General features: G+C 44.0%; 1 protein-coding gene across 1 annotated transcript in view; it reads left to right on the top strand.

Moving 5' to 3' along the window:
- Edar (ectodysplasin A receptor) overlaps positions 1 to 9,466 on the top strand; it is a 67,853-nt gene extending 58,387 nt beyond the window's left edge. The window contains exons 6-12 of the mRNA XM_051186720.1: positions 686 to 772; positions 1,737 to 1,862; positions 1,962 to 2,036; positions 2,287 to 2,359; positions 4,808 to 4,967; positions 6,275 to 6,335; positions 9,039 to 9,466. Of these exons, the coding sequence (XP_051042677.1) occupies positions 686 to 772; positions 1,737 to 1,862; positions 1,962 to 2,036; positions 2,287 to 2,359; positions 4,808 to 4,967; positions 6,275 to 6,335; positions 9,039 to 9,361 (905 nt within the window). The 3' untranslated portion in view covers positions 9,362 to 9,466. The remainder of the gene's footprint in view (positions 1 to 685; positions 773 to 1,736; positions 1,863 to 1,961; positions 2,037 to 2,286; positions 2,360 to 4,807; positions 4,968 to 6,274; positions 6,336 to 9,038) is intronic.
- Positions 9,467 to 17,459: the final 7,993 nt, after the last annotated feature.

Here is a 17,459-nt window from a genome sequence, read left to right as displayed (position 1 = left end):
CTGCCGGTCCCTTCTGCTTCTTGCTCAGGTTTTATTTTTCTGGATTTTTAGTAATAAGGGTATATTGCTTGTATGGCCAGAAAAGATATTAAGAACATATTTCTGCTCTCCATAATTAAAAAAATTAATCAAGCATTATTTCCTCTAAAATGCTTTCATAGACACATGCCATCCTTCAAACAGTGCATAGAGTTTGTCTCAGTTCATAGGAAAACTGAGTGGACAAGGCAGAGCTGGCTTTTTATTTAAAGAACAAGAACTCAATGGATGGAGAGATGGCTCATGGGTAAGAGTACTTGCTGCTCTTGCAGAGGACTGGTGTTCAGTTCCCAGCACCCACATTGAGTGGATTACAAGTACTGGTAACTCTAGCTCCAGGGGTTCCAGTACCCTCTTCTGGCCTTCCTAGGCACCTGCACACATGTTGCACATACAGATAACACACATACATACATACATACACACACACACACACACACACCTTTAAAAAACAGAATTTCTAAGATGTCAGAATACTCTTTGAAGAACATTAAATATACTAGGAAATAAAGATCTGTGCTCTCTGCCTACTCCCTGCAGTGTAGTTCAGCAGTCCAGGCTGGCTCACTTCACTGAAATATCTTATTTTCCTGCCTTTGAATGCAGTGCTTTGTCAGATCTCTGAGGTTATGTGTTCTCCTTACAGGTGTGGGAGCCACCTCTGGAGTTTCTGCTCAATCCTCCAGCACTTCTGGGGGCAGCACTTTGTCCCCCTTCCAACATGCTCACAAAGGTGAGGAGGGTGCCCAGTTAGTTGTGGGTCCTCTGAAACTCAGAGAGCTGAGAGGGATTGACAAGGGAAAGGGAACAGCTGTCAGCAATGAACTTGGACCCCCCACACACGCACTTTGCCACTTCTCTAATGTAATGGAACTGCATGATCACACTCAGAGCCACCTCACTTCCTTCAGCACCTGGGAACAACATGCAACCAAGAATAGTAAGACACATACATCACCCATCTCCCACATCTGGCAGTGTTGTATATGCACCAAATGACATCAGGAGGCTGGACACCCTCAGTGGGCTCTCAGCTCTGCACCTCCTTCAGATGGCCAGGCCACCAGATGCCTGCCACTGCCTCTTTGGATGACAGGTCATTTGGATCCTGGTGTCCTGTTTGGATATTTTGGAGAGTTAGAGGAAGGTTTTGGATATTCCACATACCAAAGCTGCATTTAGGGAGCCAAGCAAACAGCTCTAGGAATAAGCAGCAGCCAGGCAGAAGTGGAAACAGAAGTTGTTGATTCAGTTCAGACCTCTGTACCCTGAGGCTTTTGCTATTACTCTGAGGATGAGGTGCCAAGTAAAACCAAACCAGGAATCTGATCTCCAGCCTGAGGAGTAGCTTTTTGCTTGGGAGTGCCTAAACTTGGACTATGCTGTCTCCAGACACTTGTTCATGAGCCTCTCATCCTCACTGCTACCTTTCTCTCAGACCTCAGAGTAGTGAAGCCAAGAGTAATCATCCCAAGAATGGCTTCTTGGTTTTACACCCTAGCCTTCCAAGTATAATGTGCATGAGCCCACTCGACGGTGTGGGAGCAGCCCAGCAGCCAAAGCATACTTTAAGTGGCAAGCCTTTGGGCCAAGTATGATCCCTGAAAGTATTCCTGTGACTGGGTCTTCTGGTAGGTGTTATGGCTTGAAGGAGAGGCCCTCAAAAACTTGTACCCTCCTCTCCCTGGTGCCAGCAGAGCTTTCAAGCCAAGGACACCTAGCCACCGCGCTGATCATTGCCATGTCTACCATCTTCATCATGGCCATCGCCATCGTCCTCATCGTCCTGTTCTATATCATGAAGACTAAGCCTTCAGCCCCAGGTGACAACCCTGTACCCACACCCCTATTCCAACACTCAGTCACCTTCACTGAGAGAGCCCAGGGCACTCATGCTAACCTTTTTCTCTTTCTTCAAGCAGCCTGCTGTGCCAGTCCCCCAGGAAAGAACCCAGAAGCCCCAGCTAGCACACATGAAGAGAAAAAAGAGACTCCAGGTCTGTACACACAGCCCATGCTGCCCCATACACAATATGGAGCATGAAGGTGGAGTATGTCCACCTTGTCCTCAAACTTGACAGCACAGTCTCCTGACCACCACTGATTCCACGACCCTGGGAGGGGGTCTATGCTCACTTGTTTTGTCCCCAGGTGGTGATCTGGTCACCAGGGATGTCTACTGAAAAGGAAACATGAAAAGAGATCCACAAGCTAACTCTCACTCACCCCCAACTTCTATTCCTACAGACAGTGTGGTGACTTTCCCTGAGAATGGTGAATTCCAGAAGCTGACAGCAACACCCACAAAGACCTCCAAGAGGTATGTAGAACAGGGACTTGCCTACATTCACTACTGGGTAGAACAGTCCCAGTTCCAAGGACTAAGCTACCAACTGGGTCCTTAAAAATCCTTGAGCAGGCAGGCAAGCTGTTATCAGTGAATGTACTAGATAGCTGGTGACTTGGGGATGCTCCAAAGATGTTGGACAGCAATGTAAAACTACCATTGAGTTTCAGTTTCTTCATTAACTACAGGAGCTGGTGTGTGCTGGGGGCAGATGTCCACCTGTCTGCTACTCTCCACTTGCTCACTCTCCCTACCCCTCATCTCCCAGATGCCCTGAGCCCTCCATCCTTCTTTTCAAACTGGGGAGATGAATCCCATGATATATACATTTCAGTCATGTTATCACAGCTGGCAACAATACATAAAATGCTTTAAGGCCAACAAGACCTGTACCAGACCTAAGACAGGCCTTGTCACATCCCTAACACTAACAGGTTGATGCCACCCATACTTCCATACCTGGACCAAGATCACTCACTAGTGATCAGCAGAGCTAGAACCAAAGTCTAGACTGTCAATTATCTATTAAGGCCTGGTATAATAAGCCTCTGGGGGAAGATATTTACCTGGTGGTATTTTAGTACATTTACCAACACTGGGTCATAGAACTCCCTTTGCTTTAAAAATCAATGAGAGGGCAGTCCTACCCTATTGTCCCCATAGTCATTTGGGCTTGATCCTTACAACTCTTCAGCACTGGTTCCTAGTAAGGCCCTTTATGGTGGTTCCTGTACTGTGGCTTACAGACAAGTATGGGAAGGGTCCTATCTACCCAGTGCCAATCTTTGCAATTGGGGTGCAGAGAGCCTGAAGAGCAGAGTGCCAAACCCTTCTTCTTGACCCAAGACAGGATCTTCCCATGATACAAGAATTTTTGCCAAGTCTTTTCTACTTGAAAAAAATGACTGTTCAATCTGGACAAACTGCAGGCACTGAGGAGCCCAACCTAGTGCATTAACCCATTTGGAAAAAGTCTAGTGCTCTCAAGACTCCCAACACAGGCATCATTGCACAGTAGATGAGGGTAGTAGGTGTGAAACTGCTCAAGGCCTTGGACAGGCTTAGTTCCCACAGTGCCTTCATTCTAACTGGTCATTGTTCAGACTCTGGAAAGTTGTGGTCTAAGCCCTGTCCTACACAGTGCTAAGGCTGACACGGGGCTTGAGGTATGGTCCCAGCTTGCCCCTTCCATTCTTCCAGAACTTTTTGTTCCTAAAAGTAGCAAAAAGGGGGTGATGAGCAGGCAAGGATATGCCCCCCCATGGCTTGAGTTTCTTCTGAGGGAAAACTTTTCAGGACTATACTTGGGGAAATATATAATCTTTACACATGTAAATATTAAACTTCAGCTCTAAACACAAGATCATGAACCTTTTTGTCCTTACAAACAACTTTTGGGTCTTAGAAATGGAATTGGGAGCTTGTGGTGATCTGTGGAAATGCCATGAGGTAATCTGTGAAGATACCATCATGCATTTCCATTTGCCTGCCAGAGTTACTGAAGGGGATGGGCTAGCCAACTCCCTCATAGGCCCTCAAGCATAATGACAAAGTGGCTCTGTTAGTTATGTTTCATAACTCTTGTATTTTTTTTTCTTTTTTCTTTATTCTGGTTCCAGGGCTGTGTTTGCATATTGCCTTCACTGCTAACAGTAACACTCAAATATAATGTGTGGCAAATATAATTTCTTTTTCTAAAGGTCTTTAGCTAAACCAAAGAAGTAAGCAGAATGCATTGCAAAAAGAATATTGTTTTGCTTTTATTTTGAATGGTTTGAGGGCTTAAGCTCTAACCCACAGGTGCCAGGTTCTGTGTGACCTGAGCAGGGAGCTGGGTGTAGCATTTGAGGCTGGATGCATGTAATCATCCACCCTGCCTACCCTCTGGAGCTCTCTGGAGCTTCTACATGACACAGGCCACTAGTCAAGAGGGCCTTCCCTGATATCAAAGTACATTTGTGTGTGTGTGTGTTTTCCTAAAAACCCTGCATTGATTGAGTTCCAGCCATCTAATCTTAATGTCTTAACATGAGGACCCACAGTTGTACTTACCTTTCTGGGGTTATCTAGAACACACTTGGTGAATCTTTACCACAAATCCATGGTATCAGGCAGTTTGGAGAGATGTCAGATGTAGCCCTTGATAGTGTCCTCAGCCTCTCTGACCCCACTGCTTCTTGGGAGCCCCATGCAAACATCTACAGGCCACTCTGTACCAGAATGGCTTGTTTGTCAGGGGGGCAGGATGTCCCTTTCTCCTATCATGTTCCCTCACCTAGAGCTCAGGAAATATAAAATACTTAAGGTGCAAGGCATTGTACAATGCTCTCTATACCTGGAGAACAAGATCGATGCTGAGGCAGCTCATTTGGGCTTCACTTTCCCAGACTCCACTAACAGGTATCCCGCTTGTGTCCACAGTGAGAATGATGCCTCCTCTGAGAATGAGCAGTTGCTGAGTCGCAGTGTGGACAGTGATGAGGAGCCAGCCCCAGACAAGCAAGGGTCCCCAGAGCTATGCCTGTTGTCGCTAGTTCACCTGGCCAGGGAGAAGGCTGCAGCCAGTAACAAGTCTGCTGGGGTGAGACTCTGGCAGCATGGCCCATGGTACACTGGTGCAGTGACTTACAGCCATCAGACAAGATCCCTCACATTAAACAAGCTCCTCAAGAAGTTGTTTCTCCCAAAGGTCTCAGCTAGGTCAATGCGCAAAGCAACAAACTAAAATAATAATCTTAATTATACTACTTATAAACAAAAGAAAAAAATTTTTTTCAAATCACTGCAAATGCCAAAACATACTGTGCATATCCAAGCAGTTACAGCACACACACACACACACACACACACACACACACACACACACACACACACGTATATATTTGTAGGTTCTGAATCCATGAGTCAACTCAGCATAGATAAAAAGAAAACTGTGCATGTACTAAACATGCATACTTCTTATTGTCATCAATCTCTAAATCATGAGATGCAATAACTATTCACAAATACTTCATGTGTTAATTATTAGAAATAATCTGAAGATGATTTAATTACATGGGATGATGTGAATAGGATCTAGGCAAATAGACATTTTACATAGTAGTCTTGAGCAACCACAGGCTTTGATATCCTAAAAGGTTCTAGAAACAAGAAATAATATTATACAAGTAAACACATACACGGGTGCACACAGATGGACAGCACATTTGCACACACATACACACATGCACACACACTTCTCCTATGTGGCAGTAGACTCACTTCTACATCACTAAAGCAAGCTACTTTGGAATGCCTGTGTCACAGGATGTGCTCTGAGGCTTGGGCAGATATTGCTATTTTAGTTTGTGCCTCGAGTAGTCCAGCCAAACCAAAGGCAACATTGTTGGTAGTAAAAAAAGGCCCTACAGTGATCCTGGAGCTGGCCTGGTCCTGCAGGATACTTCACTCTAGGTACAGTGATCTCACTAAAAGAACCTAGAAACCATGCTGCCTGCCACAGGCATGGTCTTTTCATCTAGGGCCATTCATTGCCTATCTTTACCCTGAGCTCTCTGCCCTGGGGAAGAGAGCATTCCATAGCTCTGCTAGCTGCTGCACACATGGCTGCCCTGGTGGCTATCTGGGACCTTCATTGTCAACCTTCTAAACACATCTCTAACATTGGTGTCCCTTTAAACCCAGTAGCAACCCTGTTGTGCACAGAGGGTGTTTGCATGGAAACCTTAGGGACATTCTTCTGTCTGATATGTTTGGTCTGCTTCCACCAAAGGCATTGGCACAGCAAGTATGCCTAGCCATCAGGGCCAAGCCAGTGCAAAGATTTGGGGCTTTGCTACCGTCTTCCCTCTTTCTGAAGATGAACATTCTTTTAATTCTTCTTTATAGATCCAAAGTCGAAGGAAAAAGATATTGGATGTTTATGCCAACGTGTGTGGTGTTGTTGAAGGTAAGAATTAGGGAACCATTCAGAGCTGGATGTGGCGGTGCACCCCTTCAATCCCAGCATTCTGAAAGCAAAGGCATGCAGAGCCTCTGTGGATTTGAGACCAGCCTGGTCTACAAAGCAGGTTCCAGGTCTGCCAGGGCTACATAGTGAGACTGTGTCTTAACAAAACAAAAATGAAAAGGCTATTCAGGGCACAATTCCCAGAGATGAGAACTCCCAATACCAGGCTCCTGCGTGAAGGACTGAGGACAGTCATCTAATGGGGGTTGTCAGGCTCCCCTCAGAATGGCCAAGTGTGGAGGGAAAGGGAATTTGATTCGTGGTTTAGGTTGAAGCCCCACAGTGCTTCCCTAATAGGACAAGAGACTCCCGGTATTTTGCAGACAGAGTGATGGGGCTCCATGTCCACATCAGTATTGTCATCAGGGAAATGTCCAATGACACTCAGTAGTAAGTGTCAAAGAGAACACTAAGAATCACATGGGTATGAGATTTTTGTCCTTGTTTCAGGGTCCATATACCATCACAACTAAGATAGTTGAGGCATTAGCAAGAGCTTTCTGTCATTGCCAGAAACACCATCATGTAGCCGTTTCATAGGCACACTGGACTGGCCTTGGAGGGCTCTTCTCTCCTTCCAGAGCAGCCACATGAGCAGGAAGGTCAAACTGCCTGCAATGAGTGGTTAAGAGGTAACAGGATAAGAACCATAAACATTCTAGTCTGTAATCCTAAATGCTACAAAATTCAGGTCCTAAATTAACTTCTCTTCACCCTGGAAATAAACTCCTCACTGCTTATGTCAGGGGACTTTCCTGCCTCCCGCCTTGCTGGCATCCTTCCACACACCTCTGGTCTGTTTGAACTGTGGGACTGAAGAGTCACATGCTACCCACATGTCCCATGTGGGAGAAGTGCAGGCCCTGAGCTGGGGCAGTCTGGTTAGATGCTCTGTTTGGCCAGGAGTAACCACTGAGCAGGAATTCCAAGGCCAAGAATTCTTGGCTGCCTTGAGAAACATGGCATGGCTCCATAAGTACATGCCTGGTCAGCCTGCCTGATCAAGCTTGGCATGGAGGGTGCTGTTGGCTGCCCAAAAGAATATGGTCTAGGAGTTATCTTCTAGCACCACCAAAGCTCTTCTCTGTTCCAAAGAATGTCTTTGCTTTCAAAGACCAAACCCATGGGACTGTGGCTTTCAAATTAATTTAGAATTTCAACCACAAGAAGAGTCCTCCAGTGGGTCCTATAGGGTGGAAGCTTCAAGCCTATGCCTTCAGGTGCTCCTTAACAGCCCAGACATGTGTGCTTCCTAATGCCATAGTAATAAGACACAGCCAAGGCTGAGTCCCTCAGGCCAACATGGCTTGGCTCCCAGGACCATTAGAAGACCTAAATACTTACCTCTGCCTACCCAGCCACTCCACCATCCTCAAGATCTCAATGTGGTTAGTATGGGGTGAACCCCAGACACCAAAGTCCTCCAGTTCTTTTCTAAGGTTGTATTGTGGTATTCTCCTCCCCTCCCCAAGACAGAGTTTCTCTGTGTAACAGCCCTGGCTGTCCTAGAACTCACTTTGTAGAAAAGACTGGCCTTGATCTCATAGAGATCTGCCTGCTTCTGGTTTTAAAGGTGTGCACCCCACACCAAGCTTGTGGTATTCTTACAAACCCCATAAAAGTCATAACCAAGATGTTGATGCTGACACCGTAGACAGTGAGCCCTTCTACCTCTACAGGGCCATCTCCTGCTTCCCAAACCCACACCTGCAGGCCTGTCAACCACTAATCTGTTCTCTTTTGCTATAATTTTAACATTTCAAGACTATTATAAAAGTCAAATTGGGGGCTGGGGAGATGGTTCAATGGTTAAGAACACTGGCTGCTTTTCCACAGAACTGGGATTCAGTTCCCAACACCTACATGATAGCAATCTCTAACTCCATTTCTGGAAGATCTGACACCCTCTTCTGGTCTCTGTGAACACTTGCATGCACATGCTACACAAACATACTTGTAGGCACACAAACATACTTATGGCAAAACACCCAGATATGTAAGAGATGCATTTTAAAATATCATTTTAAGTTGAATCATACAATACACACTCAGTGATTAGCTGGTGTCACATACCATAATTCAGTAAAGAGTCATTCCGGTTGCTATGTATGTCTGTCTGTGTCATAGGCATTTTTGAGTATCCTTGGATACTCATACATAGACAATCATATCTGCACACACACAGGACAGTTTTATTCCTTCCTTTCTAGTTTCCGTGTACTCTTTCCTCTCTTTTCTGGCTTCAAAGCTTTGGTACGATGTCAAATATGAGCAATGAGAGCAGAGCCCAGGTCCTCCTGACCAGAAGGAAACACTAAGCTTTTGCCACTAAGTACAATGCTAGCTCTGGACTTTTTTATAAAAGTCACATTAACTCTTAATTACGGGAACCAGAATTACACCCCTAGAATGTCACTTATCATAGTACATAATTTTTTGTTCTATGTTGAACTCTATTTGTTAATATGTTGTTAAAGATGCTGGTTTTAGTGTTAGATTGGGAGATATTTCCTTCTTTTCTATTTTCTGGAAGAAACTGTTTAGAACTTAGGTCAATTCATTTTAAACACTTGGTAGATCTTTAATACTGAGCTGTCCTTGACTTCAGTTTGTGACATGTAACTGTAACTGTCCCTCTCCTAGGTCTCAGCCCCACAGAGTTGCCCTTTGATTGCCTGGAGAAGACAAGCCGGATGCTCAGCTCCACGTACAACTCTGAGAAGGCGGTCGTGAAAACATGGCGCCACCTTGCCGAGAGCTTTGGACTGAAAAGGGATGAGATTGGGGGTATGACTGATGGCATGCAGCTCTTTGACCGCATAAGCACTGCGGGCTACAGCATCCCAGAGCTGCTCACAAAGCTGGTGCAGATTGAGCGGCTGGATGCTGTGGAGTCCTTGTGTGCAGACATACTGGAGTGGGCTGGGGCTGTGCCACCTGCCTCCCCACCCCCAGCTGCATCCTGAAGAGAGTATCTTGGACTGTCCTCCCTGGTACCAGCTGGGGATCCAATGAGGCCACTGCAGCTGTGAGTGATACCATCGGACTGCCAAAACTCAAGGCTTTTCCTGGTGGGTCGCTGTATTCCTTAGGCTGCCCTAAGGAGCCTGACAAGCGCTCAAATGAACATGTGGGGATGATACAGATGAAGAATCTGATCCTACCATTACGAAGGCATTTTGTGGGAGACAGAGGGCATGCTACAGACCATATCAGCAGAATATCAAATAGGCTAAATGAAGAGATGCTAAGAAAATGTAGCAAGAGTTCTAAGAAGGGTGATGGCTTCTCAGAGTTTTAAGAAGGGTGATGGCTTCTTGTGGAGTTGAAAAATAGGGGCGTCCTTATGAAGAAAATAGCTTGAAGGTTTTAAGAAAATGGTTACAAGTTACAGACGTTCCACTTCCTGCATTGCTTCATAATGAGCGAGCAGTTTGTTGATGTGCTCTATGGTTTCAGGGGCAACTTGACCTGTGTTTGCAGCTGCCCACGATGATAAAAGCCTTGTAGTCAACTAGTGAAAGAACTTGGGGTATGTCACTGACACACAACACATATTTGCCCAGCCAAACAGAAGTGTGGGCAGATTTGGCCTCCAGCATCACTCACAGACACAGAAGTTATAATGTCTCTGGTTGTTTTTACTTCAAACAGGTGTGTCTTCTCTCTAGAAAGGGAAATGGTGACTACTTCAGAAGTAGCCAAGCTTCGTGGATGAGGCTTGTGCGAGTTCAGACACAGCATCCTGAGCCAGTGAGGGATGGTGAAGCCTGTGGGGCAGTACACACCTAGAGATCAGAGTCCTGGCCTGGGTGGAGTCATCCCAGGGGACTGTTGTCTCCTCCCTCAGACTGAGCTTCTTCTCTTCTGCAAATGAGAGCTTGGTCTTCATGTCTGAAGTTGGGAAAGTGAAGGCTCAGATGATCAAAAGAAAATGGAGGCAGGACAGGAGAGGCCAAGAGAGCCTCCATGGGGTAAATACAGTATGGGATGCCACACAGAATGGGAGTGAAAGAGAAACTCATGTCGGGCATTCTCACACAAGGGCAATTGTAGGATAGAGCATTTACAGCTAGGAAGCTTATAAACGGGCATTGTTCTTGGCAGATTTTCTCACTTCACCTGTAACTGCCAAGAAGTGAGAAGCCAGAAGGCAGAGTTTTCCTGCCAAGGGGTAATGCCCAGCTAGCTGCTGGGCTTCCTCCTGAAGTGTTCTCTGTAGTGATCCTTAAATTATAGTAAAGCCTCTGGTTTAGAAAGCTGTGGGTTTGTTGTTGTTGTTTTTAAATAACAAGTCATATGACTAAACACAAGTTTTTGGGGTTGGAATTAGCTGTAGGTTTAAAACCATCAAGCAATTTCTCACTACTGAATATAGAACATACTGTGAGAGGACTATAATTAGGTCCCTGAATATTTAATATGATCATTTTACTGTATCCATTTTTGCTGGTTTTTTAAAGAAGGTATTTGCTGTATCAAGTAAGTTAAATAGTCTGCTTAATTATCTTTTAATTCCTCTTTGAGATCCTGCAGTGTCCCTTACCCCTGGTCTTCAGTAATGATGATGAGCTTCCTCTTAATTAGACTGTAAATGTCATCTGTGATGTGTTATGAGTAGGTTTTTCTGCTTGCCAGTCTTGTCCTTTGCCGTGCCAGCCCCAAATAACACAGAGAGTCTGTATTAGATATAAAGGCTGTTGGCCAATTACTAGTTCCTTATTAGCTAGCTCTATCTTAAATATTAATCCATTTCTATTAATCAAAGTATTTATACATGGTCTCCTCTTACCGGAGAGAGGGGCTGGCATTCTGCTCTCTCTGATCTCTACATCTTGACTCTCCTACTACTTCCTTTCTCCTCCTAGCCTCCTAGTACTGCTTGGTCAGTCACCCAAAGTTCTTCTGTAATGTTCCATCTTTAGCCCATAGGCCATAGTGTGTCTGGCAGACACCTCAGCAAAGCAGGAAACTTTAAACTGTCCACCTGTATTGGCAGTTTGCCAGTCACTTTTCTTTGTGTCCTGCAGAACGTCTGGCAGACTCTTCCATGAAGTAGGAACCCTGTAGCAAATGTCCATCTTGTATCAGCAGTCATTTTCCTGTGGGTCCTGCATGTCCAGTTTATATAGCATAAAGTCGAACAGTCCAGGCAAGAGTAGTTTCTTGCCCAAATGGCTAGTCTTGCCATATTGGGAGTAAACTCCATAACAAGTTTCTTTGATGTTCACCTTCCTTTCTGATGCAGGAGGTGTTGCCAGGAGCAGTTGTGCCTCACTGTCAAGAAAAACCCTAAACCATTTTAAATGCCATATTCTGTAGGTCTTTGAAAGGTTTGAAAAATGCCTATCCATCTCAAATACATCTTGAAAACTTAACTAATTTAACTCTAATTTTTGACTATCATAGGTAACTATCTATAATCTGTACTAATTTATACATTACATTTCTAAATGAGCCATATAAACACAATACCTAAACAAGAGGAGAAATATACATACCACAAAATTGACCTTAAATTTGTATCAATAAATGAAAATCCATTCCAAAACAAAGTATTTATATCTATACCATAATTCCCTTTTTATCTTTAAAAAGATTGGTTGTGGTCATTAACCATTTATAACCAGCCCATTTCAATAAAAACCAACATTTATAAGCAATATTTGGGAATTTGGATGTTGTTCTTTCCAAACTGCTTCCTCCTGGTAGGGGGCGCTGTCATGGGGAATCCAAAGGAGATGCAGAAATCCTGGCTATAGTCTGTAAGGCCGCCTTGCCCCAACTGTTTTGAATGTTGCATCACCTGGGACTCTGTTTCGGGGGTCTGGCTTGATCAGACCACATTAGTCTGGAAGGAATCCACAGCTTTTCATTTTCCATGGAAACAAAAATAAAAATCCTTTTCCCCAGTAACCTGTCCTTAGACTTAAATTTTGAAGTGAAAGCATTTTAAAAATATATAAATTGGATTGATCCAAGAGCATTTCTTTTAACAGTTGTTGTTATTTCCTCAGCAGTCAAATGATATAAAGATAACAGAACAGCATATAGTATCCACACTCTTTTTGTGCTTCCCATGTTCATGTGGTTTTTTTGTTACTCTATTTCTTCTACTTCTATTTTTTTCATTTTTTGAGACAGGGTTTCTCTGTGTAACTTTTATCTGTCCTGGAATTAACTCTGTACACCAGGTTTATTTTGAAATCACAGAGATCTGCTTGCCTCTGTCTCCTGAGTGCTGGGATTAAAGGCATGTGCCACCACACACAGCTACTCTGTCTTCTTAAAACCATTTTATTCTTTTTCTCTCCCAAGCCTACGTATATTTTAAAACACACTGTAAACCTTTAGCGGTTTTTCTTAATGTGAATCTGTCTTTACTGTAAATCTTTATCTTTTTCTGGCAATGAGTCTTTATCTGGTAAACAACACTGCTAAAATGAATGTCATAGCTGTGTTAGCCAAGGTCTATCCAAGATGTCAGAACTGAGAACTGTGCTCACCACCTTGGTCTACGCTGCATCCAGCAGTATGCTGCCGGCTTGGAGATGTGGTCACTGTCATTGCCAGCTCTCCTACACACCATTCAGTTGTTAGCAGAGCTTTTTTAAAAGCCTTGAGGTTTTTGCCACTTATTCTGAGTCAGGAAATCTCCCTTAAAGGAGCCATGCAAATCTCTGCTTGTTTCTAGCAAATCAGAGTCCAACTGAGAAAAATGCTGTTACCAAGAAGCCTTGCTTGTCTCTGTTCTTTTGTTTCTAAAACACTTTTTTTAAAAGCTTTTGTTAAGTTTTAAGTGGAAATTCTTATTAGCCACGTGGGCACCAGTTTTTTATGAGTAGCTTTTTCTGCCGGCCTGGTCCCACTGCCATACCCCAAATAACACACAGAGACTCTGTATTAGATATAAATCTGTTGGCCAGTTACTAGTTTCTTATTGGCTAGCTCTGTCTTAAATATTAACTAATTTCTATCAATCTAAGTATTTCTACGTGGTCTCATCTTACCAGAGAGAGGGGCTGGTGTTCTGCTCTCTCTGGTCTCTACATCTTGACTCTCCTACTATTTCCCCTCTCCTCCTAGTCTCCTAGTCACGCCTATCTTGCTTTCCTATTGGCCAACAGTGCTTTATAAGAGAAACATTTCTACAGAATGACATCTCCCATCAGTGATGAGTGAGCAGGGCTAGGACAACAGGCCTCCCAACTGTCATTCTGGTGAAGAATGGGCAGCTACAGTTGTCAGTGTGGGCTGGCCTCAGCTCAGCCTATTAGACTTCAAGGCTTGAAGGCAGCCAGCATCTGTGTTGTTTCATTGACTCCTAGCTTGCTGACTTAGGGGAGCTAGTCCCTTTGTCATTTACTTTATTTGGCAATAAATTTGGGCAGGGTTTGCTTCAATGAGCTTTGCCTATGCTGCAGAGATCAGAACCAACGGGACAGTAATGATTCTCACTGATCAGTGCTGGAACTCCATACTGCCATTTTTATCTAGAGACTGTCATTATTTTTCAGTTCTTAAAGGTATTTAGTAAACACCCAGGCTAGGTCTGAGGCCCTTAGCCAATGAAGTCATAATTGTGAATATTTTATCTGTGTTTGTATAACTTATTATATTTTTATAAGCTCAAAACATTTTAATAAAAAGAAGGCTATAGACTGGTACCCTGTGAATTCTTATTGAGTGGTGTGGTATGAGTGGAGAAGGCCTGACTCCTGTGCTCTTTGTCATTGTACTATGTGTGATGAGACTACCAGTTATGGCCATCCATAAATAAGATATGTAAAATGTTAGAGCAGGGAGGTGTTCACTAACAAGGGCAGCCATATATGGAATATGGAAAAATAATATGGGACACTGTTTTCCATGTTGCCACCATTAGTTATAAACAATGTGCTAGCTGCTGTGACTGTGTTACTATAAAATACAATGTCTTAAAGCACAGTCATTTCTCTGTTGGCTTTGGGGTCACGAAAGGCTAATGGGGTCAACTAGCCTGGGCTGTGCTCAGGCTTCTGCCTGCAGGACAACCTTAAAAAGGGCAGCTCTGCTCCATCATCCCTCATTCTCCTCCATAAACCAGCTGGAGCACCTGCGTTGGCATGCTGCTCATCATGGCAATGCCAGAAGCCAAGGGGAAGGATGGAGGTCATCTGAAAGGCTGTGCTCAGAACCGGCTCCCTGTCATTTCTGGCTCATCTTATTGGCAAAGCAAATCAAGTGGCCAAACACAGAGGTAAGAGTAAGAAAGGAGACTACCCCAGTGCACGAAGAGATAACAAATACAGAGCATGGAGAATAAGACTGCATGTTCTACTGGACAGCAGTAGCTCAGTTGTAGGCATCTTGTTGGTGTCCAGAGAGTTGGAGAAATGCTCAATGTAAAGGAACAAAACTTGTCTGGTGTCTGAACGGTCCAAATATCAGAAAATTTTGTTTCCCTTAGCAGGTGTTTGATTTTAAAATTCCAGTGTGGAGATAAGAAGATGAAAATGGGAAGAGAGGGCTAACCCTATTTGTCTGACAATCATCCCAAACATGCACACCACATGTCCTAGAAAACACCTCACGGCTCTAAGGACACAGGCTGCTGGTGTTCCTGTGTGCATCTTCGTCATCCACATCACTGGCACAGCTTTCCTTTTAGTGAACTCTTCTGAACAGTAATATGAAGCCTATTCCTTGATCTCTTCTCTGCATATGGGGTTGTTAATAATACATTTCTTTTAGGATTGTTGTGTGAATCAAGTAATCAATACACAGCACTTCCCCTGGCAGGTCTTGTTCCATAAGTGTGCATTGTAACCACAGCACTGCTAGCTGCTCTTTCAGGCTATGGAAACCAAGAAGTTTACTGCAAAGTTTGCTAAGTAGGATTTGGTTAACAAAGATTATTGTAAGACTTGCTATGATCACTCCCAGGAGAATTAGTCTCAGTGAAGGATACAAGAGGGGAGGAGGTCAGCTGGATTCAGGCACACAGATCCTGTCGCTCCCTGGTGGGGAAGTTGCAGCCCTTTCACAGAAGAATCTCTGTCTCCATGCCCTGCAGGTCCTAGACTATGGCATGTATGAGAGGTACGTGGCTCCCTCATGCCATAGAGATTACCTCTGTCTTTAAATCCATTCTCCAAATACCAGAGACAACTGCTGTGAACTAACCTGACCTCTGAGAACAAACCAAACATCCCACAGTCCATTTGCAACTCAAAATTCAATGTACAACATGGGTAAAAAAAAAAAAGTCCTTTAAAGTTGCAATACATCAAACAAATGTGGTTGCTTACATCTTCTAGCTGCCATTGGCTTCTATATCTAAAGCTTCAGTATCTGGAGAGGGTTCATTCAACCTCCTACAGTGTTGTATGGCCTTGGCCTGCACAATTACAGAGACCTCATCTTCAGTGGTACTGTGTGTCAAATGTGTCTTTATCAATAACTTCTGTGGTCCTTCTTCAGGAAGGGGAACTCAACATACCTGTGCTCACACTGGCAGGGTAGCTCATTGGACATAGATGAGTCTAGGAAGGCTTGGTCTTCAGATATTGCTGTAAGAAGTCTAATGATACCTGGAGGAAGCACATAGGCCTAAGCATAAAGAAGGCATGTGTTGGCTCCACTCCCACCTAGTACCTTAACATCTCATCACTTCAAGGTTACTAGAGACTTACTTAGAGCCTACACCCCATTGATACTGCTCAGATTTTGAGGGGGGGGGATTATCAATATAATGGAACATGGCCCTGTTTTGATCCTTGAGGAATTGTAGTTGCAGGTATGGCTGTAGGGTCCAGGGGTCTTGAGTATTGCAGCTGTGCAGCCCTGGACCTGGTACACAATGTCAGACCTCACTACCCAGCTACCTGGAGGAAACATGTGTTGTGTTCTCAGAAGCTTCCCAGTCTATCTGAAGACTTTGTCTGCACTGCTCTCAGTTCTAACCCTTTGTCAGAGCACACACCTTAGAGAGTGTACAGATCTGCAGCAGAAACAAATTACACTTAACTTCTGCTAAGTTCCCCTAACTCCCCCACCTCAACCCCACACCCAACTCCATGAATGCAAACTCCCAGACTCAGAGACAGTGACCAGATTAGCAGTTTTGCTCCCAACCTCCCCTAGGCAGGAAGCCAGCCCCCAAATAGCTGCCAGGCTACTACTGATGTTCAGTCCCTGTACCTGACATCTTTTGTGTGAGGGAACTTACTAATCACAATGTTTTACCAAAGAGTTTCTACTTAGCCTTTTAAGTAGCTACTAGATTCCAACAAAGTGCACAACATTGTAGGTTTGCTTATATTCATTTAACACAGTTTCATTCAGCTTTCCCCATGTATGCAGACAACTTTCATTTTATTATGCTAATGTCCACATAATATGTTAAGTTGATTATTAAGCTTTAGATATGTAGCAGGTTCTTGGGAACTTTTATAGCTATAAATTACATTGCTATAAACAATACAGACACTTTTAACATGTATTCCTTGTTTGAAATTATTTACTGAGGACGAGTCACCCAAACCCAGAGGACTAGCTAATAGTTATATATACTCCATTACATTTCCATGACAAATGGAGCATATAGAACCTTACTTTAAGGTAAATAGCTAAAAGAAAAAAATGATCATTAGTGTTTATCACTTCTGGGTAATGTGGCAGATGCTATCTGCCTCTGTACCACCATATGAAGGACAGAAGCTAGAACATAAAAAGCAATAGATCCTATTCCTATAAAGAAAGAGAGATGAACAGTGGTGAGGCTTTCCTCCACAATAAAGCAATAAGGTCCAGCTGTACCATGATGCTCTAGTCCCTGCCAGGCTGAGGACAGCTTGTCACTTTGACAGTCAGAGAGACAGTCTGTGCCATGGAGACTCTAACTTGGGGTGGATATGAAGGAGAGACCACTGGAGCAGAGAAGATGTGGTATAGGGGCAGAGTTTGGATTCTCAGTGCATGCCATGGAGATAACAAAGCCATACATACTCCAGCCATTGCCCAGACAAACTCGGATCCTGAAGCATGCCATGCCAAGTTTGATGCAGTCTCCTGAAGGCTGAC

The sequence above is a fragment of the Phodopus roborovskii genome, unplaced genomic scaffold, assembly GCF_943737965.1.
Source record: "Phodopus roborovskii unplaced genomic scaffold, PHOROB, whole genome shotgun sequence".
NCBI lineage: Eukaryota > Metazoa > Chordata > Mammalia > Rodentia > Cricetidae > Phodopus > Phodopus roborovskii.
Note: the sequence above shows the minus strand (reverse complement) of the source record. Positions and strands in the feature narration are given on the sequence as shown.